This window comes from Littorina saxatilis, linkage group LG11, assembly GCF_037325665.1.
Source record: "Littorina saxatilis isolate snail1 linkage group LG11, US_GU_Lsax_2.0, whole genome shotgun sequence".
Classification (NCBI taxonomy): domain Eukaryota; kingdom Metazoa; phylum Mollusca; class Gastropoda; order Littorinimorpha; family Littorinidae; genus Littorina; species Littorina saxatilis.
In genome coordinates, this window is record NC_090255.1 from 31,861,088 (window position 1) to 31,879,967 (window position 18,880).

General features: G+C 41.7%; 1 protein-coding gene across 1 annotated transcript in view; it reads left to right on the forward strand.

Annotated features, from left to right (window-relative positions):
- Positions 1-18,880, forward strand: part of LOC138980595 (vacuolar protein sorting-associated protein 11 homolog) — a 42,193-nt gene that overhangs the window by 19,642 nt on the left and 3,671 nt on the right. Inside the window, exons 11-25 of the mRNA XM_070353501.1 lie at positions 417-570; positions 875-1,021; positions 1,836-2,027; positions 3,065-3,170; positions 5,209-5,339; positions 6,567-6,650; positions 8,158-8,208; positions 9,077-9,165; positions 10,070-10,144; positions 10,590-10,681; positions 12,899-12,984; positions 14,290-14,411; positions 15,414-15,512; positions 15,950-16,009; positions 18,337-18,403. Coding sequence (XP_070209602.1) covers positions 417-570; positions 875-1,021; positions 1,836-2,027; positions 3,065-3,170; positions 5,209-5,339; positions 6,567-6,650; positions 8,158-8,208; positions 9,077-9,165; positions 10,070-10,144; positions 10,590-10,681; positions 12,899-12,984; positions 14,290-14,411; positions 15,414-15,512; positions 15,950-16,009; positions 18,337-18,403 — 1,555 coding nt within the window. The remainder of the gene's footprint in view (positions 1-416; positions 571-874; positions 1,022-1,835; positions 2,028-3,064; positions 3,171-5,208; positions 5,340-6,566; positions 6,651-8,157; positions 8,209-9,076; positions 9,166-10,069; positions 10,145-10,589; positions 10,682-12,898; positions 12,985-14,289; positions 14,412-15,413; positions 15,513-15,949; positions 16,010-18,336; positions 18,404-18,880) is intronic.

Consider the following 18,880-nt stretch of genomic DNA (forward strand, 5'->3'; position numbering starts at 1 on the left):
CCAGTATAGTGTAGCACATAACCGGAAAGTCCTTCACTGTGCGTGTCTGTCTCTTGTCTTATTCAGTGTCCGTCTACATGTATTTCTTTCTTTTATATTTTGCTTTCCTTTTCACACTTGACAATAGCAAGATCTAGATGTGGCACTTTTCAGCAAGTGTACGGGAACGTGTACGGGTAACGTCATCAAATCTAGTTTTTACGTCACGCATTTGCCAAGATCTGTGGTCTTTGTTGGAGCAAAACAACGTATGATTTGGAACATTGGAGAGAAAAAAAGTGAGTCACGGGTGACGCAATATCTGCACGTACATGTACTGGTCTTTGCTACACGTTCGATCATCCAGAACACTGTAATAACAGAAAGGTTTTAAATTCCTTAAAAGTGAAAGTAACAATAATGCACCGTTTGTGTAGCCTTGCCAAGAGCCAGCAGCTGGACCAGGACGGGCTGATGGCCATCTTCACGCAGTACGGCGACCACCTCTACGCAAAGGGAGACCATGACGGGTCCATACAGCAGTACATCCGCACCATCGGCAAGCTGGAGGCATCCTACGTCATACGAAAGGTGAGCGCATGTTAGTGTGGTAGTTAGTTGGTAAGTGTGAGTAGAGAGAAGGTTTGGTACTCTATTCCTCCTGTCTAAATCAGCCGATAAATACTTGAGTTATAGCAGTCAAAGTGTGACAGACAGACGGACAGAGGCCTTTTAATAATATAGGCGGTACATCTCTCTCCTACTCCTAGTCTATCGTACATACGTAAATGTATTTAAATTCTTATAATGTTTTAGTAGTAAGGGCCACTATTGCAATTTCTCATGCTTTAAATAATCAAGCTAATTTGATTTGATTTGATTTGATCTGTGCCAGTTTCTGGACGCCCAGAAGATCCACAACCTGACCAAGTACCTGCAGGCGCTGCACAAGTCTCAGCTGGCCACGGAGGAACACACCACCCTGCTGCTCAACTGCTATACCAAGCTCAAGGACGTCTCCAAGCTGGATGAGTTCATTATGGTATGGAGTTAGTTTCTATCATATTTACTTCATTAACTGATTGATTGACTTTTGAGCTCTTATTTGTGGTACAGTGGAACACCCAATTTAAAACTTCCTCCTTTTTTAAGACCTTGATTTTTCAGATTTTCTGTTCCCCGCCCCTGTAAATTGACCTCCATTTTAAGACTTTGATTGTTCAGATTTTCTGTTCATAGCCTTTGTAAATTTACCTCCATTTTAAGACTTTGATTGTTCAGATTTTCTGTTCATAGCCTTTGTAAATTTACCTCCAATTTAAGACCTTGATTTTTCAGATTTTCTCTTCATAGCCTTTGTAAATTTACCTCCAATTTAAGACCCGATTTTCCCAGAGTTTTGGAGGTCTTAAAAGGGGGGTTCCACTGTATCCCTTCTTCCTTGATTGATTGATTGATTGATTGATTGATTGATTGATTGATTGATTGATTAACTTAATTCAGGTTTCTAGAGATAGGTATATTAGTGTAGGGATGTGGGAAAACTTCTTCAAGAAGCAAGAAAACGTATGTGGCCATGAGTAGTTTTACTTTACCATCAATTATAGTGTGGCAGAAAGACACGAGACAGTGTTGCTCAACTTGCATTCCAGACTGCCAGTGTAGCAGTGAATGAGAAAATTTAATTGGATGAAGATAAAGCAAAAACAAATGAGTATTTTGCCTTGACAGATTTGTTTCCCCAAATGTAACTGGATCACTTAATGAGTGACTTATGCTTGACTTCCTTGGACCAGTTATCGTTTTATTATATTTTTAATTTTGTTTTAATTCATCTATGCGGGTAATTTTTTCAGACCAAAGATCGCGAGGTGGACTTTGACGTGGAAACAGCCATCAAGGTGTGCCGTCAAGCAGGCTATCACCGCCACGCTCTCTCGCTGGCGGAAAAACACGAGAAACACGAGTGGTACCTGAAGATACAGCTGGAGGACATCCGAGACTACCAGGCCGCGCTGACCTACATTGCAAGGCTGGACTTTGATGCTGTAAGAACTTTTCTTCTTCTTCATTTTCACGATCTTTTTCTTCATTTTGTTCTTTGTTTCCTTCTCATTATTTTTGCTTCATGTTGTTGTCATCATCTTTCTCCCCCTATCTTCCTACTCTTCCCTTATTATCACCACCGGTTTCTTTCTCTTTTTCCTTCTCTATAGTCATCCTCATATTTCTTTTTTCTCTCGTCCTTCGTCTCTTCTTCTTCTTTATTGCGACCCTGTTTGTATGATTGTGTTGGTTTGATGGGCGCAGTGGTGTGGTGGTAAGACGTCGGCCTCCTGATCGGGAGGTCGTGAGTTTGAATCCCGTCGCTGCCGCCTGGTGGGTTAAGAGTGGAGATTTTTCCGATCTCCCAGGTCAACTTCTGTGCAGACCTGCTAGTGACTTAACCCCTTTCGTGTGTACACGCAAGCACGAGACCAAGTGTGCGCGGAAAAGATCCTGTAATCCATGTCAGAGTTCGGTGGGTTATAGAAACACGAAAAAAAACAGCATGCCTCCCCCGAAATCGGCGTATGCTGCCTGAATGGCGGGGTAAAAACGGTCATACACGTAAGAACATGAGTGAACGTGGGAGTCTAAGTCCATGAACGAAGAAGAAGGAAGAAGAAGTATGTGTTGGTTTAAACAAAACTTTATTCAATTGAACATATACAATATCTGGCATTTACGATCCACACTCAAGCATGTTTGTATGTGACACAAGAAATGTTAAACATTATTAACATTTTTAAAGAAAATTCTTCTTTGGCAATGGCTTTAAATAATCGGTCTTATTTTCTCATCCTCACCATATTGTCTTTACAATCCGCTGGTTAAAATTATTTTGTGTATTATAAATGTGCGTCTGTCTGTCCACTTAAAAGATTGCTGGGTCGAAGATCAGTGATCGTAACATTTTGTTTTGTCACAATTAAACATTCCTATAGCATACCTTTCTTGGTTTTTTATTCAGAAATGTGGAACGTTTTGGCAGACTATTTATTTTTGGATATCCACTGGTTACATACGCAGTTTTCTTTTTCAGGCTGAGACTAACATGAAGCAGTACGGCAAGATCTTGATGTCTGAAGCTCCACAGAAAACAACAGAACTCTTGAAGAGGCTCTGTACAGACTACAAGCCCACCAATCGTAAGTCTTCCCCCCAGCGATACAGAATTGTGTACAGTGGAACCCCCCTTTTAAGACCTCGTTTTCTCGTAGGTTTGGAGGTCTTAAAGGTGGTCGTCTACATTTTTGCTATTTTTCAATAATCTTATGGTTAGATTTTGCTGAAAAGTTATGTCAGAAGATGAATGAACCATGGGAAAAAAGTTATAGAACAAAAAAATATGTAAAAAAAGATTTTATTTTTGGGTAGCGTGACTCACGCTTCCGATATTTTGTTTTCTGTTTGCTGAGAACATGTGCTTTGCCTAAAAATACTGACCAATCAAATTCATGTCACTATGCTTATAGCCACGCCCAAACAAGTGCAGCAACAGTTTGACACTGGAGTGCTGTCCACGCTTTTTTTTTAACGCACAAAATGCACGGGATTTGAGAGGAGTTTTGCGCTTGACATTTTCCAAATAAGGATATCCTACTATGAGTACTACGCTGGAATACTACAATGAATTTTCAAACGGCTACACTGGCTTCGTCTTTCCTGATCGAAAGGGGGTGTATTGTTGATATTTGTAGATAATAGACTCTGCATTTTCATGGTCAAATGGCGACTTCGGTATAAAAATGTAGACAAGGACCTTTAAAAGGGCGACTTCGGTATAAAAATGTAGACAAAAACCTTTAAAAGGGCGACTTCGGTATAAAAATGTAGACAAAGACCTTTAAAAGGGGGACTTCGGTATAAAAATGTAGACAAGAACCTTTAAAGGGGGGACTTCGGTATAAAAATGTAGACAAGGACCTTTAAAAGGGGGGTTCCACTGTACTCAATTCAAACTTTAAATCTTTTTTTCACATTTTGAGTTATAGTGCCTTTCTTTGTTTCTTCTTTCTGTGCACTGACTGCATCTTGCGGCCCTATGCTCCACAGGGAGTCTACAGGAATAAGTCAAGTCAATCCCCCGAAATCGGCGTATGGCTGCCTAAATGGGGGGGTAAAAACGGTCATACACGTAAAATTCCACTCGTGCAAAAAACGTGAGTGAACGTGGGAGTCTAAGCCCATGAACAAAGAAGAAGAAGAAGAAGTCAAGTCAAGACTGCATCTTAGCCAAGATTTATTTAGCTTTTGGTCAGTCAGTGTGAAAACATTTGGTCAGTAAGTGTATTGGGAAGTTATGACAGGTTTGGTTGATTGACTTTTCAAGATACTGTAGACGACAAAACATGTAAGACTTTATTGAAACAAGTGCAGAACATTAGGATTTTTTTTGTGCTTTGAATTCAAAATACATCCATTAATGCACATGCACAGGCAACATAAAGATCAAAATGTGCATCATTTGCTTACATTACACACACTTGCATGTGTTTGTGTGTGTGTGTTTGTTTGTGTGCATGCATGTATGTTTGTGTGTGTATGTGTGTGTGTGTTTGTGTGTGTGTGTGTGTGTGTGTGTGTTTGTGTGTGTGTGTTTGTTTGTGTGCATGCATGTATGTTTGTGTGTGTATGTGTACTCTTTATAATCTTCTTTTCTCAGTAAGTTTGTATGTTTTTTTCTCTTCTTCTTCTTCTTCTGCGTTCGTGGGCTGAAACTCCCACGTACACGTGTTTTTTGCACGAGTGGAATTTTACGTGTATGACCGTTTTTTGCCCCGCCATTTAGGCAGCCATACGCCGTTTTCGGAGGAAGCATGCTGGGTATTTTCGTGTTTCTATAACCCACCGAACTCTGACATGGATTACAGGATCTTTTTCGTGCGCACTTGGTCTTGTGCTTGCGTGTACACACGGGGGTGTTCGGACACCGAGGAGAGTCTGCACACAAAGTTGACTCTGAGAAATAAATCTCTCGCCGAACGTGGGGACGAACTCACGCTGACAGCGGCCAACTGGATACAAATCCAGCGCGCTACCGACTGAGCTACATCCCCGCCGGCCGTTTTTTTCTCTAAACAACAAAGTGAAAAAGAAAAGAATGATGTACTCACCAATACAAGGACAGCACATACAAAACTAAATCAACATTTTTGCCTGTGGATGTTTCTTTCTGTTTATCAGAGCCCCTGGTGGACCAGACGAGCCTGGAGGGCGCTGTTCCCAGAATCCAACGGGCCCACGCGGAGGAGTTCATTCACATCTTCGTCAACAACTCGGCACAGCTGACCGAGTTCCTTGAACACATGGTGGAGGTATGCTCTTCATTCATTAATGGTTCCATTTTTTTGAGTCACTTGAGAAAAAGTGACTCTATGTAATCGGTCAGTGTTAGTCTGTCCGGCCGGCCGGCCGGACGGACGGCCGGCCGTAGACACCACCTTAACGTTGGACTTTTCTCGGAAACTATCAAAGTGATCCGGCTCATATTTTGTTTAGTCGTGACCTCCAATGACCTCTACACTTTAACGATGGTTTCGTTGACCTTTGACCTTTTTCAAGGTCACAGGTCAGCGTCAAAGGAAAAATTAGACATTTTATATCTTTGACAAAGTTCATCGGATGTGATTGAAACTTTGTAGGATTATTCTTTACATCAAAGTATTTACATCTGGAGCCTTTTACGAACGTTATCAGAAAAACAAGGGAGATAACTAGCCTTTTCTGTTCGGCAACACACAACTTAACGTTGGGCTTTTCTCGGAAACTATAAAAGTGACCGGGCTCAAATTTTATGTGAACGTGACTCCCAGTGACCTCTACACTTTGACGTCTGCTTTGGTGACCTTTGACCTTTTTCAAGGTCACAGGTATGTCTTGAAGGAAAAAAATTGAAATATCATATCTCTGAAACTATTCATCGGATTTGATTCAAACTTTATAGGATTATTCTTTACATCAAATTATTTACATCTGTATTGTGTTGTGAATAGCAATTTCTTCCTGTCCATCTGATGCCTCATATAATATTCAGAACTGCGAAAGTGACTCGATCGAGCGTTTGCTCTTCTTGTTTAACACTGACAACCCCTGAAAGTGTAAGGAAAGGATGTGAAGAAGTTTTTGTCAGAGAAATTCAAGTTTTACTCCCTCACGGCAAAGCCATAAGGGGCATTATCCCGGGTTTTACCCCGACTTTAGATGAGATACACAAGTGTATGCGTGTTTAGGTGGTATCAGCCATCTGCACTTATGGCAGAATGACCGAGGTCTTTTACGTGCCACTGTGGTGACACGGGGGTGGGAGATGGATACCGTCTCTGGGTCTGCACATAAGGTTGACCTGTGTCCGTCCCAGCCCGGATTCGAACCAGCGACCTTTCGATCACAAGTCCAGTGCTCTGCCACCTGAGCTACCCGGGCCCCCCGAAGTCTTTGTCAAGCTTTACTTCACGAGACATTGATATTATTGTTAGTTATGAGGCTTAGGGTGTGCATGCATGTGGTGGAGCAGGCTTCCTTACCCTGTTACCATGTTGCAGGTTCAGCCCAACTCTTCCAGTCTCGTCTACAACACATTGCTGGAACTTTATCTTCATGACATGGTCCATGAAAAGTCCATCACTGTGAGTTGACAAGCCCTGTCTGTCTGTTTGTATCTCTGTCTCTGTTTTGCATTCTCTCTCTCTCTCTCTCTCTCTCTCTCTCTCTCTCTCTCTCTCTCTCTCTCCCTCTCTCTCTCTCTCTCTATCTCTCTCTCTCTCTCTCTGTGCATTCTCTCTCTCCCTCTCTCTCTCTTTCTCTCTTTCTGCTCTCTCTCTCTTTCTGCTCTCTCTCTTTCTGCTCTCTCTCTCTCTCTCTCCCTCTCTCTCTCTCTCTCTATCTCTCTCTCTCTCTCTGTGCATTCTCTCTCTCCCTCTCTCTCTCTCTCTCTCTCTCTCTCTCTCTCTCTCTCTCTCTCTCTCTCTCTCTCTCTCTTTCTGCATCTCTCTCTCTCTCTCTCTCTCTCTCTCTCTCTCTCTCTCTCTCTCTCTCTCTCTCTCTCTCTCTCTCTCTTCCTCTCTCTCTCTCTCTCACTTCGTCTATTTGTGCGACCAATACTTGCGTGCGTGTGTCTGTGTGTGTGAATGTGTGTGTGAATGTGTGTGTGAGTTTGCGTATGTGAATGTGTTTTTTTGACTCACATGCGAAGCAAAAGTGAGTCTATGTACTCACTCGAGTCGTCCGTCCGTCCGTCCCCCCCGTCCGTCCGGACGTCCGTCCGGAAAACTTTAACGTTGGATATTTCTTGGACACTATTCAGTCTATCAGTACCAAATTTGGCAAGATGGTGTATGATGACAAGGCCCCAAAAAACATACATAGCATCTTGACCTTGCTTCAAGGTCAAGGTCGCAGGGGCCATAAATGTTGTCTAAAAAACAGCTATTTTTCCCATTTTCTCTGAAGTTTTTGAGATTGAATACCTCACCTATATATGATATATAGGGCAAAGTAAGCCCCATCTTTTGATACCAGTTTGGTTTACTTTGCTTCAAGGTCAAGGTCACAGGAGCTCTTCAAAGTTGGATTGTATACATATTTTGAAGTGACCTTGACCCTGAACTATGGAAGATAACTGTTTCAAACTTAAAAATTATGTGGGGCACATGTTATGCTTTCATCATGAGACACATTTGGTCACATATGATCAAGGTCAAGGTCACTTTGACCCTTATGAAATGTGACCAAAATAAGGTAGTGAACCACTAAAAGTGACCATATCTCATGGTAGAAAGAGCCAATAAGCACCATTGTACTTCCTATGTCTTGAATTAACAGCTTTGTGTTGCATGACCTTGGATGACCTTGACCTTGGGTCAAGGTCACATGTATTTTGGTAGGAAAAATGTGTAAAGCAGTTCTTAGTGTATGATGTCATTGCTAGGTTTAGTTATTTGACCTTGACCCTGAAGGTAAAGGTCAAGGTCAAGCATGTGAGTCGTATGGGCTTTGCCCTTCTTGTTTGTTTGTGTGTGTGTGTGCGTGCGTGCGTGCGTGCATGCGTGCATGCGTGCGTTACTGCTTCGGTTTTTGTCTCTGTTTAGTGTGGGCACTTTCTGTTACAGTTACATTTGTTTCTCTGCATTTCAGGCTAGAGTGGACAGGGAGAGAAAAACGCTGGAGCTGTTGAAGAACCCTGATGTAAGCATGCAAAAATGTTATTTGCTTGTTCTTTTGTTTTTCTTCTTTTTCTTCGTTCATGGGCTTAGACTCCCACGTTCACTCATGTTTTTAGCATGAGTGGATTTGTACATGTATGACCGTTTTTACCCCGCCATTTAGGCAGCATACGCCAATTTCGGGGGAGGCATGCTGGGTATTTTCGTGTTTCGATATATAACCCACCGAACTCTGACATGGATTACATGATCTTTTCCGTGCGCACTTGGTCTTGTGCTTGCGTGTACACACGAAGGGGGTTAAGTCACTAGCAGATCTGCACATAAGTTGACCTGGGAGATCGGAAAAATCTCCACTCTTAACCCACCAGGCGGCAGCGACCGGGATTCGAACTCATGACCTCCTGATTAGGAGGCCGATGTCTTGCCACTGCGCCTGTTGTTCTTTTGTTTGTTTGGTTTGAAAAAGGAGGGTTGTTTGAAAGTCAGGAAAAAGAATGATTCTGGTCTCAGAATAGTGTGTGAAAGTGCTTCAGAAACAAGTTTGCATCCTTGTTTGTTTATTTGTTTGAGCGCCAGTTTTATATTTTTGAACCACATTGATATCCTTGAGGTGGTGAGGATAGATTATACAGAGGATGCAAGATTATGGGGAGATTGGAGTATAATAAAATATGCAGTAGTGTGTTAGTTTTGAGCATTGCAGTTGTTGAAGATGAATCACATAAGATGGACAAACAGGCAGGCAGACGAAAACAGATAGACATTCACAAATTAAGTACATTATATCACTAAAAAACAAAAAAAAGTATTTCTGTTTTTGGTACACATGCATGCAAAGAAATTCAATTTTTAGATCATTACATAAATATTTTGTTCTAACACTACAGGCAGGATACAGCATGGAACAGGCCATGGTGCTGTGTCAGGTCAACAACTTCAAGGCTGGCATCCTCTACCTGTACGAAAAGGCACACCTGTAAGTTCTCACCTGACTCTACCTGTGCTCATTTTAAAAAGACTTGGCTTTAAGTGCATGTTGTATGGCAGTGTAAAATTCAGAATAAAATCATTTAGAAGAGAAGGGAATCTTGAGCATTATCTACCTTGACAGCTTGAATAGTATATGCATAACAGCTGTTTGGGATGCAAAAGGGCAACATTTGCTGGTTATACATGTATTACTTGAAAACTTTAGTGAGACTTTCTTTACTCCGAATATTTTAATTTACTACTGAGATGCAAAAGGGTGACATTTCCTTATCTTATCCCTATCCTTATTCTTACTGGTTACATTATTTGAAAACTTTAGTGTGACTTTCTTTACTCAGAACTTTGATTTGATTTGCTACTGAGATGCAAAAGGGTGACATTTGCTGGTTATATTTCTTGAAAACTTTAGTGAGACTTTCTTTACTGGGAACCTTTAGTTGGACTTGTATTACATGTACTCTTAATGTACTTAAAAGCTTTCTATTGTAATTATTCTCGCATCATCTCTAAAGCTTATGGCATGCAGTTTGAGTCTGTTTTGTAGGAATATGATGTGTATTATTACACCCCCGGTATAGGGGTGTGTATAGGATTCGGTCGATGTGTTTGTTTGTTTGTTTGTGTGTTTGTGTGTTTGTGTTCGCATATAGATCTCAAGAATGAACGGACCGATCGTCACCAAACTTGGTGAACAGGTTCTATACATTCCTGAGAATTTGGGACCAGTCAAACACACGGTTAGGGAGTTATTGGTGGATTAAGATTCTACAAGGACTTATAGAGGGACATATTAATGGTCAAAGGGAAATAACCTTCTCAGTTGGTGGCAGTGAGAATGGTAAGGACGGGGGTGTTTTTCCTACCTCGGAGGAATTTCTTGTTTGTTTCAGATATCAGCAGATTCTGCAGTACCACATGGAACATAATGAGTTTGTTCACGTCATGGAGACATGCAAAAAGTTTGGGTGAGATTTCAATTTTGAATTGTGTTTTTCATTCCTGATTGGTTTTACTGGAAATGTTGCAGAAGCAGATACAGTGAATGTCTTCAATGCATGTCATATTGCTGGGAAATAGCTCAGTTGGTAGCAGCACTGGCTTCAAAACCAGTTGTCGCTGTCGGTGTGGGTTCGATCCCCACGTTCTGTGAGGGTTTTATTTTTCAGAGTTAACTATGTGCAGACTCTCCTCGGTGTCCAAACACCCTGTGTGCATGCATGCGCACGATAAAGAACCCAAGTTCACAGCAAAAGTCTCAGGGCTTGGAAACACGAATACATGCATGCAGGAAAAAGACTTAAAGGTAGCGCCATACTGTATGGCAGCTCGCTTCCCCCGGTGAGAAAGCAGCTCAAATTTCCATGGGGGTATCCTCACAGGACTATATAAAATCTTATCCTTTTATTTCAGGCAACAAGATCCAGATCTGTGGACGCACGCCCTGTCTTACTTTGCTCAGAGAGAGTCCCAGTGCAAGCCCCAGCTCATGGAGGTCTTGTCTCGTATCCTTTCAGTCTTTTAGTGAAAGCATGATGTTACTGTTTCAATTGCAGGGAAATGATCTAGACTTATTAATTGCACCTTTTCGTTTGAGCTCACAGTGTAGTACAGCAAGACACATGCATGCATGTACACACGCACGCACACGCACGCACACACACACATACACACACATGCACACACACCCACACATGCACACATACAAATACACAGATACATGTACACATCGATATAAAATTGATTGGTAAAATACAATCAACACTATTCATTAACATAGCACTAACTGAGGGATTATACAGACCTGTTTACCAGTACGATTTGGGCGTATTTTGTACGCCAAATTATTATCGGTACGCAAATACGCGACACACGCACAAAATACGCATAAGAAAATGTCTAGAATACGTTTTCCAGTGTTGGTGTGCTGATTACGGAATGGTACAACTGATACCAGTTTCGGTCGAAGGGAGATAACTATGACAGCGAGTCTTCAGCTGTGGAAACCTTGTTCAGTTGTTGGCACGTGCGATCGTCTGGACAATCGTGGCAAAGTGAAGCGGAAAAATGTGCCAGTTTCGGATGACTGCACCAAGTCTAAAAAGCAGAAGCAGCAGATTTTCTTGGAGAAATATAAGAAAGAGCCAGAAATTGTGGAGTCTACTATGGGAAAAAGTCATGCACACTGCCGCAAGTATTGTAAATCAGATTTCTCCGTTGCCCATGCTGGGAAATCTGACATCGAACGACACTGCAGTTCTAAAACTCACCTGGACAAGGTTGCTGCAAAGAAATCCGCTGAAAGCTGCCAAGGAATTATGAAGTTCATTCCCGCAAAGTAAATCCTGCCAGAAGAAAAGGCTGTAGTCCGCGCTGAAGCAATGTTTTCTGAGATGATTGTAAAAATGAACTTGCCACTGTCAACCGCAGATGATATTTCACGAAATTCATCTTTTCATTATCAATCTGTTTGGAAGACACTGGTTATAATGCTATAAACTGACAGGTAAACACAATTGTTTTATTCCTGTTGTATTGGAAGGAGTTAAATTCTGAAGGTGTTCACAAGACATGCTATTCTTACACAAACACGTTTGCACCCACGCGTACATTTTCCCTATCCCATATGGCTTTGCTTGCAAAGTACACCAACTTTTTGAAAAATACACTCAACTTTTTGGGAAAGTACTCTTGCCTCGGGTTTAGGGTAAACAGGTCTGGATTATAACGGATTTGGTGTAGCTTTTTGGTTGTACTTTTCTTGAACCTGCTATAACTTTTGATTTGTCTGCTATAAAACTTGCAATGCTTTTACCTCTCCATAATCCAGATCTTGGTGTATTTAATTTAGATACATGTCCCTGTCTTTTTTCTGAAGATGTATTGTCCAAGGTCAGTTAAAAAATAATACATGTAGTGAAACCATACCTGTCAAGTCCTACGCATTCTGCGTAATTCTTACGGTTTTTCGGTGTTTTTTTGGTCCTACGTCGTATACCTCAAACCATACGCATTTTCAGCATTTAAAAAAAAAAATAAAATAAAAATTCTGGCATGGACTGCCGTTCATTCATTTCTGAGGAGGAGCTTGCACCAGCCACACAACAGAAGTTCTGGCATGATGTGCGCCAGTTCTACGTGGCCTGTGTGAGGAAAATGTTGAATAAATTTCCATTTGGCAGTGAAACCCTGCAACACCTTCAAGTGCTGGATCACAGTCTGGGAGCTGACACACTGACTGCCTTCTTGCAGGTCAAAATTAACTCTGATGCATGCTGCCATGATTTTAAGGTGACTGGCAGCATGATTGACAAAGCAAAGATTTGCACAGATGAATACAACAAAGAACACAAGTGACAAAAAAAATGAACAAACAAGAGTGCAGTGTAAATGTATTGCATGTAGTGGTAAATAAAGAGCAGTTTGTGTAGAAAGGAATTTATGTGTTTTACTTTTAGTTTGCGAAAAACAATCTGATTGGTTTAGTGTGTATGCGTGAGAAGTTGAATTTGTGCGTTTAACCACATCCTGATCCACGCATTAACTATGGTTTTTGATCCCCAACTATTGTTTCTTATGCCATTTACTATGGTCAGAGGCCAAAAGTACTTGACAGGTAGTGAAACTGTCAGACAAGGTTCTTTGTCATTCACTCTCAGGCCAAAGAGGGGATATTGAAGTGAAATGTATTCTATGTTGGTTGACCTTGACGAGTTCATTAGACATTGACAAGAAGAACCTGATGTCTCCGCTGCTGGTTGTACAGACGTTGGCCCACAATTCCACTGCAACCCTGTCCGTATTGAAGGTCTGTGCATTCATGTGTATCTCTGTCTGCACTGAAAGTGTACCTCATCAGTATGTTTCTCACATAGTTCATGTATATAGCATTGTCTCAAAACGAAAGAGTTGTCCGTCCCTGCCATAGCCCGCGGCGCTGTCGGCGGGTAGTTCCGGTTGTTTTGTTTACGTCCAAAATGGCTGAACGAGAGAAGAAGATTAGTGGTGGAAGGAAACGTTACTGTGTCAGCTGTTCAAACTACGCGGGTAAAGAAGTTGAAGGGCGGATTGTCATGCGGTTCCATTTTGCAAACACAAACCGGAACTGCCTGCCGTTCCAGGGGCGCAACTCTGTCCGACTATCGCGTTAGTTTTGAGACAGTGCTATATGGTTCAATGGGATATCTGTGTGTTGATATTTAATGGGAAGGTTTCATTTAATTTTTATTTTAATGTGCACTTGCCTGTTTATGATCACACTTTGCTTGGAATAATGTACTTGTAGTAGTACTTATGGGGGGGGGGGGGGGGGGGGGGGGAGGGGGAAGGGGGAGGAGGGGGGGGGGGGGTAGAAGAGAAGACAATTGGAGAGAACAAGTTATGTCATCATGAGCTAACGTAAGAAAGCACAACTCGAGTTTTGTAGAGATAGTCAGAAAGGAGGTGTGATTGAATAATAAGATGAAGTGTATAAGGCCTAAAAAAAAATAGGTGTGGTTACGGTAACCCGACCTACCCTATTTTTAGGGGCCGACCCTATAACTTTTTATTACATTTGTCCAAAAAAAATCACAAAAACCAAGAAAACGAGTGCAGTTAAACGCAATGAAAGCGAAAGCGCCCGAGTCGCACACTTATTTCCCTGTCAAGTAGGTTTAATTTGTACACATTAGAAAAAAAAGTTTAAAAAAAGAGAGGGATTGCCTACCTTCCTACCCTATTTTTTTTGTTGCTATGTTACTGTAACCACACCTATTTTTTTGTTTTGGCCTAAGTGAAGATCATAAATAAATCAGTCTTTGAGAATACAGAGAAAGTGAGGTGGTGAGGTTGATGAATACAACATGATGAAGATGATGATGATGATGAAACAAAAGTTATGACGACGATAGTGACAATGACAACATCACAATGATGATGATTATGACAAAGACGACGATGATGGTGGTGACGGTAATGGTGATGCATGATGATGATAAAACGAAAATTATGATGGTGATAAGAACAAAATGATGATGACGACAATGATGATGATGATGACATCACAATGATGATGATGACATCACAATGATGATGATGACATCACAATGATGATGATGTGTGTGTTACACAGGACTACATCATCCGCAGACTCCAGCTGGAGCAGGACCAGATGGGGGAGGACGTGCGACTGATCCGGCAGTACCAGGATGACACCGCCAAGAAACGCACACAGATACATGAGCTGCAGACCTCGTCAGTTGATTGTGTTTTTGTTTTCTTTTTGCTTTTGTGTGTGTTTGTGTGTGGTTGGTTGAAGTTTTTGTGTTGGTCTTGTGTGTGTGAGTGAGCCTGTGTGTGTGTGTTTTAGGGTGTGTGTGTGTGTTTTAGTGTGTGTGTGTGTGCGTGTGCGGCTGATCCGGCAGTACCAGGACAACACCGCCAAAAAACACACACAGATACAGGAGCTGCAGACCTCGTCAGTTGATTTGCTTTTTGCTTTTGTGTGTGTGTGGTGTGTAGTGTGTGTGTGTGTGTGTGTGTGTGTGTGTGTGTGTGTGTGTGTGTGTGTGTGTGTGTGTGGTTTAGGTTTTTGTGTTGTTCATGTGTGTGTGAGTGAGCATGTATGTGTGTTTTAGGGTGTGTGCGCATGGGTGAGTGTGTGAGTGTTCTTCTTCATTCATAGCCTGAATCTCCCACGTTCACTCATGTTTTTGCACGAGTGGATTTTGACGTGTATGACCGTTTTTACCCCGCCATTCAGGCACCATACACCAATTTCGGGGGAAGCATGTTGCGTATTTTCGTGTTTCTATAACCCACCGAACTCTGAGATGGATTACAGAATCTTTTCTGTGCTCACTTAAGTCTTGTGCTTGCATGTACACACAAAGGGGGTTAAGTCACTAGCAGGTCTACACATAAGCTGACCTGGGAGATCGGAAAAATCTCCACCCTTAACCCACCAGGCAGCCACGATTTGAACTCACAACCTTCCGATTAGGAGGCTGATGTCTTATCTACTACGCCACTGTCCCCGTCAGTGTGTGTGTGTTGGTGGGTGTGTGTTGGTGGGTGTGTGTGTGTGTGTGTGTGTGTGTGTGTGTGTGTGTGTGTGTGTGTCTGCGTGCGTACGTGTGTGCGTGCGTGCATGCATGTGTGCGTGCGTGCGTGCGTGTGTGTGTGTGTGTGTGGTTCTATCTGTGAAACAACATATGTATTATTTTTGATGAGGATGTTCACACTTTGTGTGTGCAGAGCCAAGATTTTCCAGGCATCCAAGTGCAATATCTGTAATCACACGTTGGAACTCCCCTCCGTACACTTCTTGTGTGAGCCCCACTCCTATCATCAACAGTGAGTAGCATACTGGCTTTTCTTTGTTTCTGGCGAATTTGACATGCCTCTTGGTGTGTCCGTTTTCATTGACTCTTTGTTTTTTTATCTCGATGATTGTGATGTTTCATTAGACTGTTGTTGTTTTTCTCTCTTCAACTTTCAGTGATACAGTTACTTATACTATAATACAGTCTACATTTTGGTTTCTGCTGTATTTTTCATGCACCATGAAGTGGTCCTTTGAAGTAACATGAGATACAGAAGGACAAACGTCTAATTTGTCAGTAATAGCTCTTTGAATGTCAGTAATAGCTCGTTGGACTTGATGAAGAATACATGCTATTTAATTTACAATGGGATGTAAAATTTCTGATATTTGCTTCTGCTGAAACAAGAATTGTTAATCATGCACATTGCTTTATTAAGATGGTTTTTGCTGTGTGTGTGTGTTGCAGTTGCTTTGAGAGCTACTCCGAGAGTGAGATGGAATGTCCTGCTTGTGCACCAGAAAACAGGTTAGAGATTTGTTTGTCTGTTTAGTGTAGCGTATATGAATGTGTGTGTGGGGGAGGGGGGGGTGGGGGGTTGAAAGATTGAATGAATGTCTGCTGATATGAGTTAGTTCATAACTGAAGGGATGTCCAGGGTTTGAAGAGTTCAGTTGAAAAATGTTTTTTTTGTGTGTAATAGAGTTTGTTTTGATAACGACGCTGGTGTTTGCGCTCTGGGTGTTATGTTATGAGAGTAAGTGATACAGTTGAACCCCCCCGCCTTTTCACTTCGTCCCCTTTTTAGACTTTTTGTTTGAAACCTCTGTTTTCCCCCTTTTTAAGACTTAATTTTCTCAGATTTTTGGAGGTCTTATAAAGGGGGTTCCACTGTTTACATGTACAGTAAAACCTGTCAAATAAGGACACCCTTGGGACCAGACAAAAGTGTCCTTATTCTGCAGGTGTCCTTATTAGACAGGTGCAAGTAAACGCGACAAAGTCAAGTTGAGAGAGAGAGAGAGAGAGTACTGCACATGTACATGTACATTTATAAGAAAAACAGAAGCTGTTTAGTTTAAATAGAGAAACATTTAATATTGACTGTTGTAAAACAAGTTTAAAAGCTTTTTATCATATCAACTGTATAAATTTAAATTGTTTAAAAGTTACTGGATCTCATTCATACAACACATTCACATTCACTTCATTCTGCACTCATCAGCTTTTGAAAGAATTTGTCCAGCGTTGTCTGAGTGGACCATTGATGGCAATGTGATTCGCACGTTTGGTTGAAAACCACTCGCACACGGCGTCATTTAGAAACCCATTTCTGGTCAGCACGTCCGTCTCCCGATTCCCACAACTTCATTATTTTTTCCCGATCGACGCTGATTTTCGAAATCTGCGTTCTCCCACACCCAAGCTCTTGTGCAATCGTTCGGCATGATTTCCCACTTTCCAGTTGTTTGACAACATTTATCCTTTGTTCTAAAGTCAGCGCATTTCTTCCTTTTCTTGAATTTGAATTTCTTGCTGCCATCTTGTTAAACACGAATCACTCTTTCGAAGAGAAGATACATGTATTCACTCATACACTTTCACTTCCGTTCCGCCGAACACGTTCCACTCGTTGGATTGGCTGCCTTGGAACTCTAGCAGCCAATCAAATGCGTCGACTTAAAACACTCACCAAGAATAGACTATCGGTATTCCAAGCTCTCGTAATCTCTCGCAAACTTCAGAGCATAGCAAAGCATGCGGTACAGCGATCTCGTGCGAGCTGCACAAGCCAAGGTTCGAAGTTCTCGCGATGTTCAAAGCATAACAAATAGCGTGTCTCGCGAGAGCTGCTCAGATACCGAATAATATCAACTGATCGATTTATCGTCTTCTTCGTCGATCGAACTTCCCAGCTTGCTGTGGATGTCCGTATTTAGCAGGTATATGACTTATTATGGACCCAAAATACGTGTCCGCGTCCGTAATGCCGAGGTGGCCGTAACGTACAGGTGTTTTACAGTGTAAAGCAGTCCGTGCCGAGACTGACTGTCCGTATTCTGCGAGTGTCCGCTAAGTCCAGTGACCGTATTTGACAGTTTTCACTGTATATGAAATGACAAGGCAAATGACGTTATTTTAACCCTTTTTGGAGGTCTTATAAAGGGGTTCCACTGTTTACATGTATATGAAATGACAAGGCAAATGACGTTATTTTAACCCTTTTTGGAGGTCCTATAAAGGGGTTCCACTGTTTACATGTATATGAAATGACAAGGCAAATGACGTTATTTTAACCCTTTTTGGAGGTCCTATCAAGGGGGTTCCACTGTTTACATGTATATGAAATGACAAGGCAAATGACGTTATTTTAACCCTTTTTGGAGGTCTTATAAAGGGGTTCCACTGTTTACATGTATATGAAATGACAAGGCAAATGACGTTATTTTAACCCTTTTTGGAGGTCTTATAAAGGGGTTCCCCTGTTTACATGTATATGAAATGACAAGGCAAATGACGTTATTTTAACCCTTTTTGGAGGTCTTATAAAGGGGTTCCCCTGTTTACATGTATATGAAATGACAAGGCAAATGACGTTATTTTAACCCTTTTTGGAGGTCTTATAAAGGGGGTTCCACTGTTTACATGTATATGAAATGACAAGGCAAATGACGTTATTTTAACCCTTTTTGGAGGTCCTATAAAGGGGTTCCACTGTTTACATGTATATGAAATGACAAGGCAAATGACGTTATTTTAACCCTTTTTGGAGGTCTTATAAAGGGGTTCCACTGTTTACATGTATATGAAATGACAAGGCAAATGACGTTATTTTAACCCTTCATTCTCTCCAGGAAATTCATGGACATTATTCGAGCTCAGGAGATGACCCGGGATACTCACGAGTCATTCCATAACCAGGTAAGTCATCAGGGATGCGATTTTAAGAAAGGAATCATTTTATGAAAGTCCATGTGCAAGTTGTTTCTCTTTACTCAGTATCCGTTTTACTGGTTGAAACCCAAGTACCTTGTGAATTTTGTTGGTCTTTTGACAGAGAGACTATTAGCGGAAGCACTATTAATGAGCGCTTCTGGGGTGATAACGCGAGATAACTCCTGTGATCTTGCCGCGAGGTGGCGCCAGTTACCAGTCGAAATAAAGAAGGGGCATAACCTCACCAGAACCGACCATTGTCTGTTTACCGTATAAAATGCACAACTTACACATGATCGGTTACCAAACCGATATGCTGTTTGGGACCAATGCAAGTTTTTGTCCTTTCTCGTGTGATCTTGCTGCGAGGTGGCGCCTGTTTCCAGCCGAAAGAAAGAGGGGCATAACCTCACCAGAACCGCCCAACTCTTGTACACATTTTTATAAACTATTCAGCAGTAA